We start from the raw sequence: 25,929 nt of genomic DNA on the forward strand, positions 1-25,929 counted from the left end.
GTAGCTTTTCTAAACAAGCTCTCCGTGCAAAAATTTGTTGCATAGCTATTTCTTAAACCTTCCCTCTACACTGAGTTTTAGACTTTTGAAGCATCATATATGCACTTTTTACTGAATACATACTAGTTCTCTCATGTATTTAGAAAATAGAATCTTCAACATTTTCACATGTATTCAATTTCAAAATTTGGCTCGCCTCATTTGGATTGAAGAGAGCTCTTACGCTATTAACATCTCACCATCTTGCATTCTCGTCTATCAAAGTACTAACCCTCAGATCTGCATCAACATTTGAATAATCAGAATCACCAGCTGACAGGTCAATTCCCGGTAGCCAAGGATCCTTAAAAACCCTTATATTCATTCCATTCCCCACATGTCACATGTAACCTTCTTTTAAAATGGAAGTACTTGGCTTTGTAAACTTTAAACAAAAGTAAATCTTCATTCATCAAAAGTCGCCAACCTTTTTTTTAGCTAGGAGAGCCAAGTTAAAGGGTCTTAAATTTCTAAAACCATACCCCCATGAAACTTTGAGTCACATAACTTCTCCCAACTAACCCAATGAATCTTCCTTTCTTTAGATTGATTTCCCCACCAAAAGTGAGCCATCATGTTTTCTAACTCAAAACATAAGGATTTGAGAAACAGAAACAACTCATAGCATGTGTAGGGATAAACATTGCTACAGATTTAAGCAAAACCTCCCTCCCCCCTTGTGATAACATATTGCCTGTGCACATTTGTAGTTTCTATAACATTTATAGTTTCTATAGAAACTACAACTGTGGAGAGGAAATATGTTAAACAAACCCCATGGTAGCTACCATAGCATCTGTTTAACACTAGAAAAAGTTTATTTCTTTGATCTACCCACCATTGGAGGAAGATCCAAATACTCTTCAAACTGGTGTGTATGACTCCCCCCACAAAGCTGCATAATTTGAACCTTTAAATCTTCCTAACATTTCGACTAAAAACCATAGTCATCTTATCTTTGTCTATTTTGTGAGTCTTTCTATTGAAAATACGTCCTTGTACCTTGCCTTTCAAGTGTGGCCCTATAGCTGAAAGTGGTCAGTTCCCTTTCGGAAAACCCTCTTGATATGGTACAAAGCTCATCTAGGGGGGCATTATTGTGGTTTGGGCTGTGGTGGGGTGTGTCGCGGTCGTCCCCTTGTGTCGTTGCTGTTGCTTGGGGCTTTCTCTTCAGTGTGGTCTTTGGGCCATCTCCTCCCTTTGGAGCGAAGACTGCCTTTGAGGTGCTAAATCCCAGGTGACTAGTAGTTCTAACTCTCCATTGTCCATCATCTCTTTTACCCTTTTCTTCAGGGTATAACAATCTTTCATTCTTTGACTGCCTGTCTAGTGGAAGGTGCAAAAAAGACAACCTCCTGCTCCTCAATCATCATCACCCTTGCTTCGCATTTCATCTTCGAATTGCACATTTAGGTTGGTGTGGACGAACCTCGGCAATGCTCTTTAGAGGATGTGTTCTTGTGCCGCCTCGTCTTGTGTTTACTCCTCCTTGTATTTTTCGATGTTTTCCCATTACTCAACTTTTAGAGGCTTCTTTTTGCTTGCTTCATCTTGGTCTTCCTCTGTGACGTTAAGGCTCGTAGCATATCCTCTGCATTCACAAATTCTTCAACCCTACCCATGATTTCTCTCAACATTGTTGGTATTCTTCTCGCTAGTTCCGTCATGAATGGATTTTTGTGCCATACAACACCCCAAGTGAGCCATACAACACCCCAAGTGATTTTTAATCTTGGTCATTTGTAGTCAACTACACTTTGTTAAATTGTGCGAAGTATGCCTTTAAGCTCTCATCCTCCCATTGTTTGATAGTTAGGAGATATGCTGCGGGATGTCTTCTTCACCTACTGGACATAAACTGTGTCAGAAACAACTTTACTAGTTCTTAAAAGTTGTCGATTGGTCTTGGCTGCAATGCCTTGAACCATCCTCTCGTTGTCCTCTTCAAGGTCAAGGGGAAGACCTTGCACGAAATCTTTTTAGGGAACCTATAGAGAGTCCTATGGGCCTTGAAATTTTCTAAGTGGTTGACTTGGTCCTTAGATCCATCTTACAATTCTATCTGTAAGACTTTGAACTTCTGAACTTCTACGGTAGTGGCATGGCCAGCACCTCAACACTATAAGGCAAGTTTGTGATGTGAAGCAATTGCTTAATTAAGTGACGATGATGGCCCCATCTTCTTGGCTATTTCTTCATACTTGTCTATGAGGCTATGCAGTTCATGATGCATCTTCTTCTTTTCCTCACCATCAGCATTTGTTCCACCTACGCTATGCGACTTTGCTTCGATCTGCCTGTTTGGACTTGGTGCAACCTCTTTTTTTGGCATTTCCTTTCCTTATGGCCTCATTCTCCTATCAGAGTTTCTCCTTCTCCAACGCCATTCTTCTTATCTCTTCCTCCATCTTCGTGAGTCTTCCTTCCATATTCATCGAAGTTGCCTCTTAGTCATGGGTTGCTTGGTAGTGGGTTGTAGCTGGCATGCAAAAGACAGGTTAACTGTCTATACATATCCCACAAACGACGTCATTGTTCAGGGCGTGTCTTGCACTTCGCTGATCGCACCCATGCTCTTTTGTGTTGGAGCAATTTGATGGCCTAGAATGCCTGGAACACCTCAGATGCCAAAGTTATACCTTGAGAGAAATTGATAATAAGATGAAGAGGGATTAGGAACTAACTCTTTTTCTAGTGTTTGTCCAGACTTTTATACTTGCATTATTGGGGATAGGGCTGAGCACCGATTCAACCGGAGTTGGATTTGGCCTCCTCCGACTCTGACTCCGACTTTGTTGGAGGCCGAATCCGACCTCTGACTCCGACTCCGCTTACACCCCACTCTGCTCCGACTCCGACTCCGACTTGTCGAAGCGGAGTAAGAGCGGAGTCAGAGTTGGGCTTTTTTATTGGGCTTTTTTTTAGACTTTTTTCTTTGACCCAATTAACATTTCAATTTTACAATTTGCAACTCTAATCAGATTTGAGCTTCTATATCAATTTTTAAAAAAAATATAATTTGAGATTTCTAATTTATTTAACCAAAATCATCACATTAGAAAATAAAACTAAATTCAAAATCTATCACTATAAAAAATAAAACTAAATTCAAATGTGCAACCAAAATTAAAAACTAAATTAAAACTAAATACACACATTAAAATTACATAACCAAAATTACAACCTAAAATTAAAAATACATAACCAAAATTAAAACCTAAAATTAAAAATACATAACCAAAGGTCCAAAATTACAACCTAAAATTAAAAATACATAACCAAAGGTCCAAAAAATGTCATTTTTCAACTTGTGCTTAAAAAAAAAAGAGCAAAATTAGTAAAGAAATAAGATACCATATATATTTATAAAAATAAAGAAAGTAAAATTGAAATAAGATACCAGAAACAAGATTGTCAATCCTCTTCACGAAGTATGCTGGCTATAGAATTGGCTAATTCTGCATTAAGATGTTAAAGTATAGAAAATTAGTATTACAAAATGTTAAAATCAACTCATATAACAACTTAAAAAAATCTTTAAATACATTACCTGAGTCTAGCTTATAACTCTCTGCATCATCAATGGTTTCAGAATAATTTTGACTCAAGTATATGGGAGTAGATTTCAACCAATTTTGCGAGCACACGAGAACTTCTACAGTTCTAGGAGCCAAACAGCTCCTAAATGGATCCAGGACACGGCCTCCTGTGCTAAATGCTGACTCAGATGCAACGATGTTGATAGGAATGGCCAAGATATCTCTTGCCATTAGAGCAAGAACTGGATACTTGGTGGAGTTGACTTTCCACCAAATTAAAATATCGAAACTCCCCGTAGGAATCTCAATGTTCTCCAACAAATACCGTTCTAACTCCGACTTACAATCCCTCAAAAAATCCAAGGGATCATAGTCTGTAACTGTACTACTACTCCCCATTGATGCACTAGCTTCACCGCTTTGAGTTTTGTTAGCACCAGTTACGCACCCACCACCAAACTCTACATATGCCCCATACAAATATTCCATATCCTTCTTGAGTAACCAATTTGAACCACAGATTAAGAATAGTAGCAATAAACAACAACCGATTTACTTTTTCGAGATCACCCCAATATTTATTATACTTTGTCTTCATTCTGAAAGCCATTGAACTCAAACATCGATTACTATTGTCACAAAAATTATTCAAGTGTTTATGAATGACAATAAGTTCTTGGACATAATTATTTGATGTGACATATAGTGTACCATAAATGCACAATGTAACACCATAAAATATTTGAAGAAATTTGAAAAGTTTCTTATGGTCTCCCAATCATCTGGCCCAGGAGCTCCTAGACCCTTTCTCCCATGTCCATTCAGACAAATAAACTCGTGAGTAGGGATCTTCATCAAGCAAAAGTTGGAAGGTTTTTTGATACTTCTCAGCCATGTCTAACATAAGAAAAATTGAATTCCATCTAGTAGGCACGTCAAGAGTCAAAAAACTAGAGCATTGAACTTTTGATCTATCAACACAAGGCTTGAAAGTGGCAAGTCTTTGGGGAGAAGACTTCACATACTTAATCAAATTTTGGACCCTTACAATTGAGTCATCAACATCTTTCAAACCTTCACTCACAATAAGGTTTAAAATGTGTGTCGTACGCCTCATGTGAATAAACTTGTGACTTGCTATACAGTCTGCACTTCCTATTTCCTTTGTTCTCAACCAATCAATAGAGGAGTCGTTAGAGGTAGCATTATCCACTGTAATTGTGAGGATTTTGTCAATGCCCCAATCAAGCATACACTCCTCCAACTCCTTCCCAATCGTTACCCCCTTATGGTCGCTAATCCGAACAAATGAAATGATCCGTTTATGCAACTTCCAATTATTATCAATGAAGTGAGCAGTCACACACATGTAATTAATATTTTAGATAGAAGTTCAAGTGTCAGTGGTCAGGCATACTTTTTGTTTGGTGGTTAAAAACATTTTCTTCAAGTTATCATTCTCTCTCAAGAATACCCTCATGCAGTCACGCATTACGGTAAATTGAGAAGGAATAGGAAACCTCAGATCAAGGGCTTTAACAAATTTTTGAAACACTTCTCCCTCAACACATATAAATGGTAGCTCATCCACTATCACCATCCTAGCAAGGGCAGCTCGGATTTTTTTCTCATTATATTTGGCCATCCCTAAGGTCTTCTCCCTTTCCCCTCCTTCATTTCTTGCTTCCGGGACCAAGAATGTTTGACTCTTGTCCAATTTACCCTTACGGTTTTTTGGGCAAAGTTGGATGTGTGTTTTCATGGCCGAAGTGCCTTGCCTTTTGGGATGGCATTTCCATTGCCTATGACAATGATTACAAGTAGTTATAGGCTCTTCGGGATCACAATCGCGCACTCTTGTGAAGTGGGACCATACCTCAGACCTATTCTTAATATTTCTACTACCAGGTGGAGGGCGAGGGGTAGAATGAAAGGCACTAGGAGTACTTACCGAAGAGCCTATTGGTCTGCTAGACTCATCAACTATTGGACTGGAAATATTAATCGGTTGTTTTGAGGCTGGAATGCCAGAACAAGATGCGCTTGTGGATATAGGAGTGTTTGAGCCTTCCATATCCATGATTTAATAACTAGAACTGTAGAACACAACAAATAAGATAAACATAAACAAAATAAATTCATGAACTAATGTAAAGATTACTCAAGTAACTTATATGATATACATATATAGTAGTAATGAGAAAAAATGTCCTATGAATCTATAAATGTGGGTGCATCACTCCAACAAATTCCATACTTCAATAAATTCCTACCATTTGTACACTTAAACCCATGACCCCCATCCATCTCTCATGAAGAAAACCCATGGCCTTTCATAAATAGCACACAACAATCCTAAAATCCACAACTATCCAGCGATTCCAGCACACAAACAAACCTAACATCCATAACTATCAAGAAAATGAACAAAAATAATACGAAAATAGTTAAGATATACAAATTATAGAGAGAGAAAGAGAGAGAGAGGCACCTTGGTTTTGCAAAGAATGGGCTTTCAGAGGGGTGATGGAGGTCGGAGGGGCGACAGCACGGCACGAGTTCAGATGAGAGGTGAGAGTTCTGTCAGTGTCGGTGAAGGTTAAAATGAGAGGTGAGGCACTAAGGAAGAAAATGATTCAGAATTTTAATGAAGGGGGAGGAGAGGGGAGGGAATTGGGGGGGGTGGGGGGTGGGGGGAGGGGAAGTGAAATGTTGAAAACCCTAATAGGTTAGGCTGGAACGACGTTGTTTCAGCCTAACCCATTAGGGTTTTCAACTTTTCACTTTTAAAAAATTGGAAAAAAAAAAGTTACAAATACAAATTAATAAGTTAGTAAAAATAAATTAATAAGTTAGTAAAAATATATTTAAGTAAGTAACAATCTACTTTAAGTAAGTAAAAATATATCCTATTATATATATTATATGTTAGTAATACACTAATACTAATACTATTAGTCTATTAATATATAGTAAATTAGTAATATTTATTAACTTATTTACTATAGTCTAATAACTAGATAGTCTAGATGTAATAACTAGTAACTAATAATATCTAATAACACTAGTTACACCAGTACTAATAGATAATAACTTAAAGATACTAATTTAATATACATATAACTAATAGTATACTATTAAATATATTATATATTAGTAATACACTAATACTAATACTATTGGTCTATTAATATATAGTAAATTAGTAATATTTATTAACTTATTTACTATAGTCTAATAACTAGATAGTCTAGATATAATAACTAGTAACTAATAATATGTCTATAACACTAGTTACACTAGTACTAATAGATAATAATTTAAAGATATATAATTAATATATATGTAACTAATAGTATACTATTAAATATATTATATATTAGTAATACACTAATACTAATACTATTGGTCTATTAATATATAGTAAATTAGTAATATTTATTAACTTATTTACTATAGTCTAATAACTAGATAGTCTAGATGTAATAACTAGTAACTAATAATATGTCCATAACACTAGTTACACTAGTACTTATAGATAATAGCTTAAAGATATATATTTAATATATATGTAACTCAATAGTATACTATTGAACTATATTAGTAATTTACTATATACTAATAGTCTAATACTATTAGTCTATTAGTAAGTTAGTATATAGTATAATGGTAAATTAGTAATATTTATTAACTTATTTACTATAGTGAATAGTCTATAACAAATATGTAATAACTAGATGTAATAACTAGTAACTAATTATATGTAATAACACTAGTTACACTAGTACTAATAGATAATAACTTAGAAGATATTAATTTAATATATATTAACTAATAGTATACTATTATATATATATATATATATATTATATATTAGTAATACACTAATACTAATACTATTAGTCTATTAATATATAGTAATATTTATTAACTTATTTACTATAGTCTAATAACTTATAACTAGATAGTCTAGATGTAATAACTAGTAACTAATAATATGTGATAACACTACACTAGTACTAAATTACTCATAGATAATAACTTAAAGATATTAATTTAATATATACAACTAATAGTATACTATTATATATATTAGTAATTTACTATATACTAATAGTACGTCTAATACTATTAGTCTATTAGTATATAGTAAATTAATAATATTTATTAACTTATTTACTATAAGTTTATAACTAATAACTAGTGCTGATTGCTAGTATATTATTAGATTTAACTAATGATGTTACTATATTTATATTTATATGATTACTATATAGAAAAACACATATTTTTTACAAAATATATACACTAGCAGAGCGGAGTCGGAGTCGGAGTCGGAGGCGGAGTCGGATCGGAGTGGAGTCGGAGTCGGATCCGACTGAACTCCGACTCCGACTTTTCTCAGGAATAAAACTCCGACTCCAGCTCCGACTTGTCGGAGCTGGAGCGGAGTCGGGGTCAGAGTCGGATTTTCAGATTTCTGTTTAGCCCTAATTGGGGTGAGCTCCTACTTCTCATACGCATAGGATGTCCATTTGTGTTTTGGGTGTCATGTCGTCACATTTAATATGGTAGTTCCTATCAGGACAACGTCTTTAACCTTGGGGTGGCATGCGACCATATTTAATGTTGTAGCTAGCCTCTATTTGGTATAAGATCTTAACCCATATCAGGTCATTTAATGCGGTGTGGCTAGAACTGTACTCGTGTAAGATTTGTCCATTCGTTCCTATGCTGGAATGAGCTTTCTTCTCACCTTTCACTAGTCTTTCAGCTATTGGGCTTTTAGTCTTGGCAAAGTGGGCCAAGCCCAACCCGGCAAGAGATTGAGAATGTGCCCTTTCAAATCCTTGCACGTGTCATGTCGCATGTCATGTCTACCTTGGTTCTCAAGAGTCAAGACTCCTTCAACTTGATGGACCCTCTTCAACTCCTTACTCTTTCTTCTCCCTTTATGTTATGACTAGATTGATTGCCTTTGTTCCTTTTTTATAACTCCTCATAATTATTATAATTGGTTCTTATTTTTTAAAAATTCAGAAAAATTACCTTTTAAAATATCTATTTTTGATTTGAAAACAATTTTATCTCATCGATCAATACATATAATTTGATATATGTGATTAAAAATGCACATCATTTTCAAAGCGTTATTCTTTGAAAAGAGATTTTAAAGCTTAAATAATTATATTTTTATTTTAGAAATTCTATATTTTCTTAAAGTTGAGAAAACTCTATGTTCTTTTAAGGAGAAAAATACTCATAGTTAATAAATCCATTAATCAGTACAAGTACCCCCTGGAAGTTGATCGAAGTTTGTGTTATATCACAAATTACTTTTATATTTATTTTTTTAAGTTTGAGAATTATTATTGTTGTGGTTGTTGTCTTACTAATTTTGCTCATTAATTATTAGAAATTTGTCATGGTTCCAGCAGTATTAATGCCTACGGATCTTATCCTTTCTCAGAACTGGAAAGCTCGATCGAGAATCCAATTCATAATTAGGACATGCATCATCTCTGCATGTGCTATTAAAGGACTGCATGCATTGCACCAAACCGATCGAATTTCTTGATAACTTCTTAAAAGAAAGCCCTAATTAATTAATCAGCACCCTCTTGGAATCAAGCATTTCTAGAAGTCATGATTTTGCTCTCTAATTGAGTCATGATCGGTTATCTTCATAAGGCCTCTTAATCATTAATATCTTAACCGTATATATAATAGGAAAAAGGGTGGCTGCTCATTAAAGCATATATTATTCCCTTCTTTGATATCATTCTGAATACTACCACACACACAGAGATCATATATATATATATGTAAAATATATTATAACAAGCTGGCATGCATGTGGAATATATCCCATTGCAATCGATCAGTTATCTTTATCCTAGCTTGAACGTGCCAGCCAGCATCCGCTTTTCGTTGTTTTATTCTGCTTGATTTATCCGCGATGGTGCCCCGGCCCCTTTGGAGAATCTATTACAAAGACTAGGAAAGAGTACTACTTCCTACCAAGAAGAATCTAGCCAAAATAACACATCTTCAATGTGCTATCCTATGAGTTATTACGCCCCGTTCCTTATATATTAGGCAGCAGCAGTACTACTACTTGCAGCTAAAAAATATGACCTCACGGCCTGCAAGCTAGCCAGCTATTATAAGAAAAAGAAGTTGCTGGTTTCTTTAATTCATATATATATACAACCCGGCCGGCCCGCAGAAAGCTGGGTACGTACACACACTATAATTAGGATGCCTTGGTTGAGTGCTCCTTATTCTCAAAATCTGGAGTCTTCAGTCGATGTCAATGACAAGGTCGGGGGAAGAGACAACAAAGCAAGTAGTATTTCATCGTCGCAAGAAGATCAGGCGCAGAAGCAGAAGCATGAGCAACAACATGCAGGTGCTCTTACTTTATTTCTTGATGGGTGGCTATACATGCAGCCACCGCTCCCAGCGGGGCTATAGCTAGTTTATTTTGCGATTTTTATTTTATTTATTTTTTCTCATGTAATTTTTTATAACACTTTTAAATCTTTAAAAACAAATTCACACCATTTTTAAAAAACACTTACTTAATCATTAAAGAAAAAAAAAACCCAACACTAAACAGGAGCCGCCAACAGGAAGAATAGCCTTTCCTTTCGTGATTCATATTTAATTCAATACTCTTAGATGTTTAAGTAGTACTGTTCTACTCATAATTATTGGTGATTTTAGTCATGTGCTTTCCCTATTGTTGCTTATCTTCAGTTGGTAAGGGTGGAGAAAAAAAACTGATGAATCAACAAACCTAACTGAGCCGGTAGGTTTGGTTTGGTATCAGATTTGATCCAGTTCAGTATCGGTTCCACTTTTCTTAAAATTAGTTGAGATTGGTTCTATTCTAGCTTACCTTTTTCTAACACTGGACCAAACTGGTTCTATATATATACACTAACTTTTATACTATATAATATATTTTTATAAGATTTTTTATATTATATATATAATTATATATAAAAAAATTTTGTATTATATGATAAATTATTAATTTATAATATAATATTAAAATTTAAAATTCTTTATAAATAACTAAATATTATTGCTATAGTCTATTGTATTAGTAGTTATACTAATATTATATTACTATAAATTATAATATATCACTATATTATATATTATAATAGTTCATCACTTATATAATCTATAATATAATTATAATATATATTATAGTATACTATAATATATTATCACTATATTATTATATACTATAATATATATACTATATAATATATCAAATAAATTGGATTGAATCGGACCAGAACTGATAGAATTAACTAGAAGTATTGGTTTAGGAGCTTGTAATCGATGCAGTATCGATTCTTCAAATTTCAAAATCGATATATATCGATTTGATTTTAAAATATCTTCAAAACCAAACCGATTACCCCCAGTCGATTGGTTAGTACTTATCTACAAAAATATGACGGTTTTTCTCCTTTCCTTACTGTAGCAGTTTTTCTTTCTTTTTATTTCCTTTCCCTTTGTTTTTCTCTAGCATCAAACGAAATTGTGGTCCTTACTAGCTACTTTTATTCGGGTATGATTAAGCTTTTAATTTCAAGAAACGAAAACATCGATTTTAATATATATATATATATATATAATATCGTGACTACTGTTTGTTAGAGATAATACCAAATCATGAAAATGATTTGATTATTATCTTAATTTGATTTTTAAGCATTTAGAACAAGTTGTGATTTTACATAATATTAGAGTGAAGGTCTTTGAGTTTAGACACTGACTCAATACTATAAATCAAGCATTGTTTAGGCTCATTTATTAAAAGAGGTCTAGCTTATACATGATGGGGGAGTATTAAAATATAAATTGAATAATAAAATCTATCTTTTTTCAACTATTTAAGTCTTTGAGATGAGTGCTAATTTAAAACTATTATAATAATTATATTATTATTGGTGATAGATGCGATATTGAAGCTTAAAGTTTATAATATTATATATAGACGACTCCCTTGAGAATTATATATATGGTACTGGTGTTTATCTAGGAATGGCTTCAATTGGGACAATTAGTTATATACATACATACATATATATATATATATATATATATGATATATATGCATGTTTAATTTTTGCTAATGTAGTCATGCTAGCCTCTTTTACCGTTCATGTTACTTCGTATAATATACATAATCTAACATTTTATTCAAAGAAATAATTAGGAAAATTACATCATTTATAATTATAATTCATGTTGTTGTCTGCATTGAACTAGATCTGTACATGCATTCATTAATTTACCAACAAAATGCATGTATAAAAAATATCTAGCGTCTTGACATGCAGCAAGTGTGCAGTCAAAACATCAGCCTCGAACCCAAAGTACTCCATTAATAACAGTGTTAAGATCATCCCCATCAAAACAGGAAGCTGATTCCAGGGACAATGAGATCATTTCACGGGGAACCAGTACTGAGCATTCTATGCACAAAGAAGGTAGATCATTGCAATTAGGGCTCCTGCATTTTCAATCTAATATATTTAATAATTTTTTGTTCTTATCTTTCTAACATGACACAAACAGAAAGTGAGGCCGTTATATGAACAGGAAAATTGAATATCAATTAGTAAATCAAATTATAAATAGGTAATATTTATAATTAAATTAATTCGTGTTGTCTGCAATATTGACATGCAGAAAGCCATGTGCAGTCAAAACATGATCAGCCTCGAACCGAAGCTCCCACGGTGTTAAGATCACCATCAAAACAGGGAGCTGCTGATTCCAGGGACAATGAGATCATTTCACGCAGAACCACTGAGCATCCTGTGCACAAAGAAGCTGGTACGTACGTACGTCGATTGCAAGAGCTCCATTTTCTAACTAAATATACTAATTAATGTTTTTTTTTTTTTTTGTTATTTCTCCATGCCTTTAAATTCTCATATATGTTATATAGCTAGTTTCATATATAGAATGCAATCATTCGTAGTGTCATATTATTATAAGAATCTACAATATTCTACAAACAATTATATATAATAAATAAATCAAAAGAACGTATTCCGGCGAAAACTTAAAGGACCACAACACTTGCAGTCACCCCAAACTATCAGTTTTAGCAATCGCCCCAAACTATCAAAAAATCGCAATCTACCCTCTTTTCCTATGAAAAGTCCAAATTGTCCCTAATTTTCAAAACTACAACACAATCCTATTGGAATATTAAAGATTAATTAAAAAGAAAAAATGACCCAAAAGAAGAAAATGTAATTATTTTAATTGGCTTCTCAATTATATATATCCCATTTTTTTTTTTTTTTAAGTTTATCATTTTAAATGAGGGAAAGTTGGGTCAACATTTTTACATATGCATGGGTATACTGAAAATTTTCTTTTGGATTATGTGTATTTATTCCTATTTTATTCTTCAAACACAGAATGATTTGTTTGATCTCTTTTATCAGTGGTAGAATTTTTCTTCGGTTTTCTTTTTTAGGTATAAAATGATGTTGTTTTATTTGTTTAAATGGGAAAGCCACCTACTTTCTGCCATATGTCAAAAAGGAAAATGTTATTCATTATCATTTCAAAAATTTTATGTGCAGTCATTTTTGCATATTCATTATATATTATATTAATATGATTGACTGCATCACTTTTTTTTTATATAAATTAATTTTTTTGGTCAGTTACATCTGTAGAGTATATAAAGAATACGCAAAAGTGATTGTATATAACATAACTCTTATTTTGATATGAAAAACTATTTGTACAGTCCTAGCTGGCCCTTCATGCATTTTGAAAAATAGTTAAATCCACCTAAAAAAATATACTTTTTATTGTGGATTTACTTATTATTTTTAAATGGACTGTACAAAGAAGTCTATGGAGAAGGTTTTATATATATATATATATATAAATATATGTATATTATTGCAAGAGTTCCATTTTATATCTAATATATATACACATATATAACTGATTTTTTTTTTTTGTTATTATTTTCTATGCTATTATTATTATTGTTATTATTTTTATATACATTTGAGGATGCGAGGGATTTCGAACTTTAGATCTCTATTTTGGAAGTTAGAGGGTATGTCAATCAGGCCATAGGACTTTGGCATTTTCTATGCTATTATTATAATCTCATAGTCTAATAGAATGCAATAATTTCGGAGTTCCTACACATGCAATATTTATCTTATTGTGAGTGGCGAAGTCGTGTTTGTTTTATTAAGGGGCTAGAGCACTACACCACCTAATTAGTACTGTAAGAGAATATCATATTATTATAAGATCGAAGCAACAACATGCCACAAACAATAGAAACACATGATGGAAAAATTAGACAACAATGTCCTGTGCTATAGTTTTTTTTAGTATGAACACCATCTTAGTTAATAGAAGAAACATCATGCCTCATGTCAATTAATCTAAAATAAAATAAAGAATGAGTTTTTATCTATTTACTTTATGTAAAAACAGAAAAGATAATAAAAACCTCAAATCGAATAAAAAATTTTAAAAGAATAAAAAAAAACTATTAAAAAAAGATCGAAGCCTCAAATCGAAACTACCGCGAGGTCATGAAAAGAACAGCCAATAAGACCCTTAAAACATGAAGATTTCATGACCATGCAAGAACGGTAAATTAATCAGACACAAACTCCCTGCTGGGTGCATGGTAATTTACTTAATATTTTGTCGTAGTAGTTATTTTTCTTATAAATGTTGGTCTTTGTGCACTTTGCATCATTCATATAGATTAACATTGGTACGTTGTTCTAAAAGATTTAAGTGGAAGGAATCATGCACCAATATCGTATGACTTGAATTAATACAATAATTTTTCCCAAACTTTTTATTGTTGGGTGGTCTTGGACCCCTCTCAACCTCAAAAGCTAACTCAAGATGTGAGACTTTTCCTCTCATTTATAACAATCTCTCATTCACATGTTGGGCCTTGGTCAGATCAACGACAACCCGTTTCTCCCACATACTGTTGAGCGTGAAGCTGTTGTAAACCTGGACTTTGATACCAGTGTTGAGAGGTATTGAGTCCCTCTCAACCTCAAAAATTAGCTCAAGAGGTGAGATTTTTCCTCATATTTATAAACTAATCACTAGCCCATTCCACAACCGATGTGAGACAATCCCATAACACTTATTTGGTTCTACTAAAAGAAAATCTAGATCCCTTTAAAATTATTTTTCCAAAAAAATATATACCCATACGTCTTAGTACTTTTAGAAATGATTAAGCTGTATTAGGCTGTACGCATGGTTTGATTACACAAAATGAACTATGAAAAAGCAGTGGTTCTACCCAACACTACACCTAGAGGGGGGGTGAATAGGTGTAATCCAATTTTTATGGCCTTTTGAAAATTAGACAAACAAACAGTTAATAAATGAATCAAATAACACAAATAATCAATACATGATTTTGATCACGGAGTGGAAACTCATTTGAAGAACATTTTCAAAATCTAAAACCACTCCGGGTGTAAGACACCACCTCAAATCCAACTACACAAAATTTTAGTCTGTTACAACCAATTTAGAGACACTCACAAAACCTTTGTAGTAGCTAAACTTGGCTTGCAACACCACGAGTGACCCACTCGATCTCTACACGCATGTAGTGCCGGAACTCCGACCTTCCTATAGCTTCCCACGAGAACCTCTCGATCTCTGCATCAACGACAGCTCCAGACTCTTCTGGCCAACAAAAATGTCCACTTCAATGGACTCAAGTAAGAGTTGATTTTGAATGTGTTGTGGTGGAGAAATGTTTATCCAAGAGAGAATCAACCAAATGGGGGAGAGTTTGCTCTAAGAAGTTCTTGGAGGCCCTTAGGGTTTTTGCTCTGATTCTCCACCCCAAGAACAGAAGTTAAGCTGTTCTATTTATAGTTCCCATCAAATGAGGCGCTTCAAAACCCTACATTGTAAGTGATCTGAACATTGGCTCGAGCGCCACAATCTGCCTAAGTTCGCTCGAGCGCCATGTCGAGCGAGTATCGAGCGGTTGACTTTGCTTGAGTTTGTTCGAGCTCAGTGTCGAGCGAGGGTCGAGCGGTTGAATCTGTCTGAGTTCGCTCGAGCTGCATGTCAAGTGAGGGTCGAGCGGTTGAATCTACCTGAGTTCGGTCGAGCGCCCTGTCGAGCGAGTATCGAGCGGTTCAATCTGCCTGAGTTCGGTTGAGCGCCCTGTCGAGCGAGGGTCGAGCGAAGTCACCTTCTTTTGACCAATAATGAGCACACTTCAAGCCTTTCTGCAACAACACTTGTTACAACACTATTTTACACAGGTTTTCACAATAACATGCCAATACGCTCATTTTTCCCTCAACAATCTCCCCCTTTGGCATTTCTGTGGCAAAACCTCTAACCTATACATATGACTTAATCCTAGCACACCCAACTAGATCCATATTCTTGAACATGTTGAAATATTTCTGCACAGGCTTAGCAAACGGTTAAACATACCTATTCACATATGCACAAAAACGTGTTTGCAATTCTCAAATCATAATTCATGAACAGTCAGGTCAAGTACAGGTTTTAGAAAAGAAATATTTCATTAAGCAACAAATCAGAGATTGAGTTCAAGAAACATTAGTCAAACAACAACAGCTAACAAGAGATATAAATCAACAGACATAACCAAAAGCTGTTGTTCCCAAAAAAAAAAAAGTGTTAGTACAAGTAACACTCCACACTCCCCCTGAGTTAATACTGTACTACTCCCCCTCAACAATATCTCCCCCTTTTTGTCACAAGAGGCCAAGGGTCTCAATCATCACCATCGGCATCCTCATCATCCTCATTAAGCTGCCTTTCAATGTCGTTAAAGCGTTGGGTCACAAGCTGCTACAGGTTATCGACTTTAACATTGAGGTTGTGAACCGTAGCATCTATAGTATCGAACTGGGCGTCAAGGCGGGCTAGATACTCAAGTACCTGCTGAAGACTGGGCTCCGACGAACCGGGGGCTGAAGAGGATGGCTGAGAGCTGGAAGGGCCGAGGTAGACGGCTGAGAACTAGATGGTCGGGAGCTCGAAGGCTGAGAGGAGGGAGCGGGAGGGTGCTCAACACGGAGAGGGTGTGGAGTTGTGTGAGCACGACTCAGCTGGACCGTCCTACGACCAATAGGAGCCTTAAGTGTAATTCCAAGCTCTTGAGGATGTAAAGCAACAGACTAAGAGAGGGCCAGTCGGGTGATTAGACACGGTAAGGGCAAACCAGTCCGTGTTTTGGAGGACTGATAAGCCTCAATAATAACCCGACACAGAAGACTTCCTAGATCAATAGAGACACCATTGATCAAGGCATACAGCAGAATGACACGGTCAAGACCCACATCACTATTATGACCAGTAGGATCTAAATTCATAAGAACAATCCTACTGAGAATGAGGTGATCAGGTGTAAAATGAGCAGTTGAAATAGGGGTTGTCCCTTCCCAACTACTAGGCCGACCACAAAGACAACTAGCAATGACTTGTGGACTAGGAGGAGATGTCCGTGTGTAGGGAAACTCGGGATAGGACACACGAGGGACATTTAGCAGATTCGCTATCATGCCTGGAGTTACTCGAAAAACAACGTTTCGGAGACTAACCTCAAACAAGTCATCAACAGATACGTCATGAATGTTGGAGTAAAACTCCCTAACCAACTCCACAGAAGGAGTGGGATGACCAGTGATCAATGCCTACCACTAACGAGACTCAAAAATGCGGGAAATGATAGTCTCAGTAAGCTCACCTAAAGCCACTTAACGCTCGACTATGGGAGTACGATGCAAGAAGTTCTGAGAATACAATTCCTGGGCTCGGGCACTATGGAAGTGAGCTTGAGCGGGTGCAGGGGGGTTTTGGCGAGGACGAACATGTCGAGACATGGTTTTGGCTGTAGACAGAGTCAATGACGTTAGACAAGGCTAAGGCAATGTAAAGACGTGATGAATGCATGCCAACCATGCTGACACAACAATGCCAACCGACAATGTAAGACTTGGTGCATGCCCTATGTCACTCTTCATTTTTCAAATCAATGATAAATGCCTAGTCCAAAGTGTCCCATATGTATGCCAATGCCAACTCATGTGCATGACCAACATGCATGCTAATGCCAACCATTTGCAAGCCAACGCCACTTCTAAACTAAAATACCCTCAAACCCAATGCAAGATTAGTTAAAAGATGTCCCAAACCTAGGATAGACATGAAAAAGATATGGGGACAATGCTATGCCAATGCATGATGAAAAAGAGAAAACACAATTCATTTAGGCATTTTATCGAACACTTGGAGTGCATCCAAGTGAGAAACTCGGGCATAAGCCCATGGGAGTTTCAAAAGCCTCCTAAATACACTCAAAAACCCAACAATGACTCCACAAGAGCCTCAATAAACCAAAAGAATGGAAAACAATCAAAGAAATATATCAAAAACCCAATCCGAAACCCATATGCACAACACATGAAAAACACCCAAAATAAAAGCACCAAATCATGAAAATACAAAAGAGAAAGGGCTTTACCTTGATTTGGAGATGATTTCGGAAGGAAAACACAAGATTAAACGAAGAAATTTGAGAAAATGAGGAAGAAAATCGCACGGGAGGGGAAAAACTGGAAAAAGCCACTGTGCTCGAGCGGCTCGAGCGGCGCTGTGTTTTTATAACAGGCGTTTGCTCGAGCGAACTTAAAACCCTCAAGCGGCTGTCGAGCGGTTTTCGCTTGAGCTAAGTCGAGCGAGGGTCGAGCGAGACCACCAGAAAAGCACATTTTGCCCAGTTTTGAAGCACACAACACTCACATGACTTGGACAAATACTGGGAATGTCAATTTTCACACCAAGAGTACATATCAAATGTAGAGGAGCATCATATTCCCATAAAACACGCAGTTAAAAACAAAGTATCAAAAGTAATATAGACGTGCGTGTTTAAAGCGGTCCTTGCTCAATCAAGAAATTTCAACCGTAAGGCATGAGCGGGGTTGGGCTGAGCATGAAACCATAAGAGCTTGAGAAGCTCTTTCAAGACATGGAAAGTCAAACCCAATGCTACTAGGACCTGAATCTTTCTATTTAAATACTTGTCTCAGTATGTTCAAGAAAACAAAAAACTTATTCTGTTTTTCATTTTTTTTTTATTACAACTTCACTTTTTCTTTTACTTTTGAGATACATATTTTTGCACAAGCGAACCATGATGAGGTCATCTAGCCCGTGGTCAATTCTGTATGTAGGTAGAGCTTCCTACCACCTTTGATTGCCTCCCCAGTAAACTCACAAGTGGTGAAATGTCAATTGACCGAGTTTGGAGTGAAGTGTGTGATGCCAGTCACATATTACAAGAGATAATTATATTTCAAACCTTTGTAAAACATAGGTATATGATACAAATCTTAAAAGACACATGCACATAGATTTTAGAATTAACAACCCCACTATTATATAGCGCAATCATGGAGTGCATGTACAAGCAGCAAACAACGACAAAGAAACTAGACAACAACAAAATAAAACAAAAATGCATGTAATGTATGTAATGCATGTAATGCATACCTGTCAGTCTACAGCACCAAAGCCATATGTGGCTTGCGTCTTTCCTTTTTGAATGATCCACCTTGGTATCCATTTTCTTGAGAATGGCTTTTCAATTCTCTTGGTGTGCCTCCTGAGCTCAAAACAGTTTGATCGGATGTGACCAATCTTACCACAATGATGACACACGGGGCTTGCTTTGTGAACTCTTTGTCTCAAGAAGGTTGAGACATTTTTGGGGTCATTCATGTAATTCTTACCCCTTTCAGAAGGATAAGCAGTTCTACTGTTAACGAATGCAGGAGTATGCACAAAGTGACTCATTAATTTAAAACAGTTTGGTCTAATATGGCCTAGCTTCCCACAATAATGACATATGGGGCTCATGTTGCGAGCTCATTGTCTTTTGGGAGGAGGAACAGACTTTTGCACTTGCAAAGGCTTCTTACCCTTTTCAGATGGATGAGCCTTCCTTTTCTCAGTCATTTCAGGAGCAAATACTGTGGTTCTCACATTTTTACCGAAGGCTTTTGAGCTTGAAGGAGTATCAGGATTCTCTTCAAAATAGCCTAAACCACTCTTATCACTAGAGGACTTTCCTAAACTTAGGAGTTTGTCAAGCTGGTTTGTCTCAATGGAGAATTTCTGCAACTTAGTATTTAACAAAGTTAGCTCATTTTCGTGAGTTGTCACTTTATCTTCCAAAGTCACATTCCTCTTTTGTAACTCATCTGTTAGACCAATGGCTTCTCTTAATTTGCCTTGAAGTCCTTCATTTTCTCTTTTGCATAAATCTATTTCCTCAATATGTGCTTTATTGAGTTTCCTCAATTTCACACATTCCTTATACAACTTCTCATAGATTTCCTGCAAGTCATCTTCATCCCCGGATTCATTTTCAGAAACACTCTCAATTTCAACCACAAATTCACTGCTATGACTTTTCCCTACAACAGAGGAAGTGAAAGCCATGTAGTTGAGATTTTTCCTCCTGGGAGAACTCTCTTGTGAGTCACTTGACTCAGACTCACTATCAGTCAAGGAAGCAGCATTAGCTTTCTCTTTGGCCTTTTTGTAATTTGCAAACTCAAATCGAATGTGACCAAAACCATGACATTCATGGTACTGAATATTGTCCTTGACAGCTCTAGTTTCTCACTTATAGCTCCCTTCTCGGTTTTCTGAACTTGAACCTCCATTGAAACCTTTGAACCTTCTTTTCTCCTGTCTTGGGTTTTTCTGGGCAAACATCTTCCTGAATTTTTTAGCATAAAATGCTATCTCCTCGTCACTCATGGAAAATTTGTCAGAAGATTCACCAGACTCCTCTCTAATAGCATTGAGGGCTATGGACTTGTTTTTCTTATCCATAGGAAGAGTATATTCATAGGTTTGTAAAGAGCCCACCAACTCTTCAATTCTCATGTTGTCCAAGTCTTTGCTTTCTTCTATTGCAGTGACTTTGGGACGAAACCTCTCAGGAAGAGATCTAAGGACTTTTTTCACAATTCTGTCCTCAGCAATTCTATCCCCTAAATTAAAACAAGAATTGACAATATCATTAAGTTTGCTATAGAAGCCATCAAAAGTTTCATCATCCTTCATCCTAAGTTCTTCAAAGTTGGTGGTCAACATTTGAAGTTTAGAATTCTTTACAGCCTTGGTACCTTCATGGGTAACCTCAAGAATGTCCCATGCCTCTTTGCAATTTTCACACATGGAGATTCTCTTGAACTCCTCCTGGGACACGGCCATGAACATCGCATTCAAGCCTTTGCTATTCCAACTACACTCATTGACTTCATCCCTAGAGTAATTTTCCATACTCTTGGGGGTTTGGACTCCCTCAATGACTACAACCGGTTGTTTCCATCCATTTGTTACAGAAGCCCACACTCGTTCATCCACAGACTTAAGGAAAGCTCTCATTCGAACTTTCCAATACGCATAGTTGCTTCCATAAAAAAATGGTGGAGATGTGAGTGATTGAGACCTATCCATTTAAACCACTACAGCAGGATCACACTCAGGAACTAAATCCTAATGGAGTGAACCCGCTCTGATACCAATTGAAAAAGCAGTGGTTCTACCCAACACTACACCTAGAGGGGGTGAATAGGTGTAATCCAATTTTTATGGCCTTTTAAAAATTAGACAAACAAGCAGTTAATAAATGAATCAAATAACACAAATAATCAACACATGATTTTGATCACGGAGTGGAAACTCATTTGAAGAACATCTTCAAAATCTAAAACCACTCCGGGTGTAAGACACCACCTCAAATCCACTATAGAAATTTTAATCTGTTACAACCAATTTAGAGACACTCACAAAACCTTTGTAGTAGCTAAACTTGGCTTGCAACACCACGAGTGACCCACTCGATCTCTACACGCATGTAGTGTCGGAACTCTGACCTTCCTATAGCTTCCCACGAGAACCTCTCGATCTCTGCATCAACGGCAGCTCCGAACTCTTCCGGCCAACAAAAATGTCCACTTCAATGGACTCAAGTAAGAGTTAATTTTGAATGTGTTGTGGTGGAGAAATGTTTATCCAAGAGAGAATCAACCAAATGGGGGAGAGTTTGCTCTAAGAAGTTCTTGGAGGCCCTTAGGGTTTTTGCTCTGATTCTCCACCCCAAGAACAGAAGTTAAGCTATTCTATTTATAGTTCCCATCAAATAAAGCGCTTAAAAATCCTACATTGTAAGTGATCTGGAACATTGGCTCGAGCGAAGGTCGAGCGCCACAATCTGCCTAAGTTCGCTCGAGCGCCATGTCGAGCGAGTATCGAGCGGTTGACTCTGCCTGAGTTTGCTCGAGCTCAGTGTCGAGTGAGGGTCGAGCGACACACTCTACCTGGGTTCGCTCGAGCTCAGTGTCGAGCGAGGGTCGAGCGGTTGAATCTGCCTGAGTTCGCTCGAGCTACATGTCGAGCGAGGGTCGAGCAGGTTGAATCTGCCTGGGAGCTCGAGCGGTTCAATCTGCCTGAGTTCGCTCGAGCGCCCTGTCGAGCGAGGGTCAAGTGAAGTCACCTTCTTTTGACCAATAATGAGCACACTTCAAGCCTTTCCGCAACAACACTTGTTACAACACTATTTTACACAGGTTTTCACAAGAACATGCCAATACGTTCATTTTTCCCTCAACAAACTATCTTATCTCATCTCATATAATTATTAAAAGTTTTTAAATTTTCACACAAATTTCAAAGGAATAAATATACCCTTACAAAGATGGCAGGAGGCTAAATTTTTATTTGAATTTAATTTATCTTAAATATTTTATCTTATTGCATTGGGTGTAAAGCCATGGGGTGTAAAGCCAACCCCTTTAATTTGGTCATGACAGGGTGATCACAAATTAAGTACTCTTTTTAATTTTTTTTTTTAAAAAAAAATCCTATTTCAATTTTCTGGGAATTAATAACCGACGTTTGTCTCAGTTCCAAATTAGGCATTGAGATTGTGAAATAACTATTACATTCCTTAGTTATAATCCAAATTAGACTAATTACAAATTAGATCATGACCATGTACTGCAATCTTGGACATACATCATGCAGATATGCCTAAGGATCATCAGGCGCTGTTGCGGCAAAAGGAGAATGGTGGAGTCACAAATATTAATCCTGATCCTCCAGTCAATAATAATCCGATTACGGTTCTTAATATTAATGTGTATGTAGATCAACCAAAATCTGTCGACAAGAATGATATTGCTATAAAAAAAAACAAAGGTATGTTATTAAAGAGTAATTAATGCTATTTTTTCATCTTAAATCTTATTGTTGATCTCAATCATATTTGCAATATTATTAATGTGACATATATACTTCACAAACAGCTCCGGATCCGAAGCCTCAAAATGGTATAGTCAGCTCAAAGCCTCCGAGTGGTATATTCCAAAGATCTTATTTATATATAGTTTGTTTATTTTCTTATTCATATATATTTTGATACTTTATTTCTTCAGTTAATTTATTTCTTCATTTTAGTGGTATATATCCAACAAATTTCACAGACGGTTTTGAATCTTGTTCAGATCAATAGTGTATTCCAGATATCTGATTTAATATTTATTTATTTGATTATTTAATTTTCTGATATTTTAGTCATGAGATTAATGTAATTTTGTTCACAAACTTACTAAAGTAAGTCGAGGTTGTGTGTCACATATATATTTTCGTTGAAAGATTTGGAAGCCACAGTTTATCAAATGGGAAAACCACAACTGCTAGTTGATCTATTGATCAGAAATTTTATAAAGTTCACTCATTCAATAAAGAATAAAAATAAATATTTGTCAAATGTTCTTCACTTTGAGTTGGTTTGTTCAGCAATCTTGAAAATTCCCTAGTAATGTATAAAAGCTTTCATTATTCTACCATTAATGAACCCACTAAAATCGTCTTGAAAAATATGTTTTTTGTTTTTGATAAGAATGTTAGTGATGAAACTCGATTTCATTATATGAAAATTTTGGAAACAATTACAATTAGTTTTTTTAATTTATTTATTTAAATAAAGATATCTTTTATATTTTTTAGTTAGATAATTAATTGTGCATTCTCTGATCAAACAAAATTCTGATTCTGGGAACAGAAAGGAAATGTTGCTGCACCATATTGTAAATAAAAATACGAAGAGCTAGCTAGTGGTGGATCATGTGATGCAGCTCTTGCAGGAGACAATTGAATTTTGCTGTTACTGATTATGCCGTACGTGTTAATTATAAGGTGTGATGTTCATTGAACATAAAATGTAGAAAGCGTGTTAATTTATTGTAGATTCTGAGGATCATCGTGAAATGTTCTCGATCTGATTCAGTTCGTGTTTCTCACATCTTAGTAATTTGATCAGTACTAGCTAGTGGTACTGTTTCTTAGTTATGAACTTAAGGGGTAGTACTGATCGTAAATTTATATATATTGATCATCTAACCGGCCAGCGAAGCGTTTCAGTGTGCAAAACTGCGATAGCTGCGCGCTTGTTCTTTCAACTGAATTGATTTGAATATTGCTTCTGTTTGTCATATGATGAGAGCATTTCTATAGATTGAGCAAAAAGGTGAGCACTCTGATATGATCTGGTCTTTCTCTTAATAGTTTATGAATATTAGTGAAACAGTATGAATTAAGATGTTTTATTGAATTTTGAAAAATTAGAGAGAAAAAAGTTGAATATAAATATTATAAAATTAAAAAAAAAATTTAAATATGTTTTTTAAAATTATTTTTGTTTTCAAGTTGGAAAAATATGTATTGTTTTTTGTGTTTTGTTTGAAAGTTTAATAAAATTGTAATGATTAGGTAATGATTAAGTTAAAAAGTTGAAAGTTTGAAATTAAAAAATATTTTATATTTGAGTTATGTTTGGAAATGAAATATATGAAAATACCTAAGATGTGTTAAAAAAATTAGATTAGAGTACAACAGACGTCTGGCGCGTTTACCTTGAGCGGCTAATCATTGATTGGGTGTAGTTGTTCAACCAACTTTTTCATGGGCATTGTTTATCTAAAGTTATCCTCCTCAATAGTGGGGTGTGCTATGTGGTAAAAAACCAAAGCAATACCCACACGTTCCACAACCCAAATGTTGGGACTAGAGAGAACCAACACATTTGAAAAAGAGATTCTATTTGTGCCAAATTCTATAGGATTAGTTAAGCCCATCCATCAAGACCCATGAAGTGGATTAATATCCACTTTATAACCCCTAGCCAAGGGAAGGGGAACGGGAAGGGTTGCCCACTATGGGGCTGCACTTTATTAATTACACCTTGTTACACCAAGCCTTAACATGATGACTCCCCTTTTATGTGTAGACTAAACTCCCATTCAATGAGTGAGTCCAATGCAGGAGATACCACATTAAATCACTACATATCCTAAAAATTTAAGTTAACAAGAAATTATAGGTCTAATTATTTATATACTTAGCATGCGGGCTGCACTCCCCTTAATAAACAGAACTAACAAGTAGAATATTTAATTACTGATAAAGATTGTAAATTTAATATTCAAATTCAAGTCTTCTAATGCGATATCAAGTTAAATCGCTTGTTTCAAAACATTAAAATTGATAACTAGATATAACTTAATCATTTATAGCCAATAATAGAATTTGCTTTATTATTCTCTACTGTTTTATTTATCAGCACTATTGGAGTCTAGGAAATCTGTCTCGTTTGTTTATACAGGTAAAATGAAATAAAAATGAAATAAAATATTGGTAAAATATAATTTTTTAATATAATTTTTATTTTAAGATTTAAAAAAGTTGCATTGTTCATTGTATTTAATATAAGAATTTGAAAAAATTATAATGATTAGATTGTAAGCTCTAGAACGATTCATAATGCCGAACAAACAATTGTAATGAATCGTAAAACCAAAATATACAATTAAAGCATACATTCGGCCATTGATGCTTCTCTGTTTCTCACTATTTTCTTCCTCATTTTGGCACTTCCAGACTCTACTAAACTCACTTTAGGTGGTGTAAGACTGAAGGAATTGAGTTAAGTGAGTTTGGGATATTATAGCTAAAGCTTCCATCAAGCTTTGGCAACACGTGTCCCACATTCTCAGATTATCTTGGAGGCAATTCTGAATGATTTCAAATGTGGAGTGGACCACTTTTGAGAAATGGTCAACATTCTCCCACTTGGTCCACACTTCACATATTAAACCCATCGATAATCTTTATTAAGTAATAAGTACATGAATTATGGTGATAAGTCCTCTTATGACGA

At 35.4% G+C, this 25,929-nt stretch overlaps 1 protein-coding gene across 3 annotated transcripts; it reads left to right on the plus strand.

Annotated features, from left to right (window-relative positions):
- Positions 1-9,655: 9,655 nt before the first annotated feature.
- On the plus strand, positions 9,656-24,177 carry LOC122303516. Of its 3 annotated transcripts, none has more exons than XM_043115330.1 (6): positions 9,659-9,990; positions 12,025-12,094; positions 12,297-12,443; positions 22,737-22,910; positions 23,018-23,068; positions 23,776-24,177. In XM_043115330.1, the coding sequence occupies exons 1-6, from the start codon at positions 9,889-9,891 to the stop codon at positions 23,802-23,804; spliced, it is 573 nt and encodes a 190-aa protein (XP_042971264.1). In that variant the 5' UTR covers positions 9,659-9,888; the 3' UTR covers positions 23,805-24,177. The 3 variants fall into 3 exon arrangements, with proteins under 3 accessions (XP_042971265.1, XP_042971264.1, XP_042971263.1); XM_043115329.1 differs by having other exon boundaries at positions 9,669-9,990; positions 11,945-12,094; XM_043115331.1 differs by lacking the exon at positions 12,025-12,094 and having other exon boundaries at positions 9,656-9,990.
- Positions 24,178-25,929: the final 1,752 nt, after the last annotated feature.

The sequence above is a fragment of the Carya illinoinensis genome, chromosome 3, assembly GCF_018687715.1.
Source record: "Carya illinoinensis cultivar Pawnee chromosome 3, C.illinoinensisPawnee_v1, whole genome shotgun sequence".
NCBI lineage: Eukaryota > Viridiplantae > Streptophyta > Magnoliopsida > Fagales > Juglandaceae > Carya > Carya illinoinensis.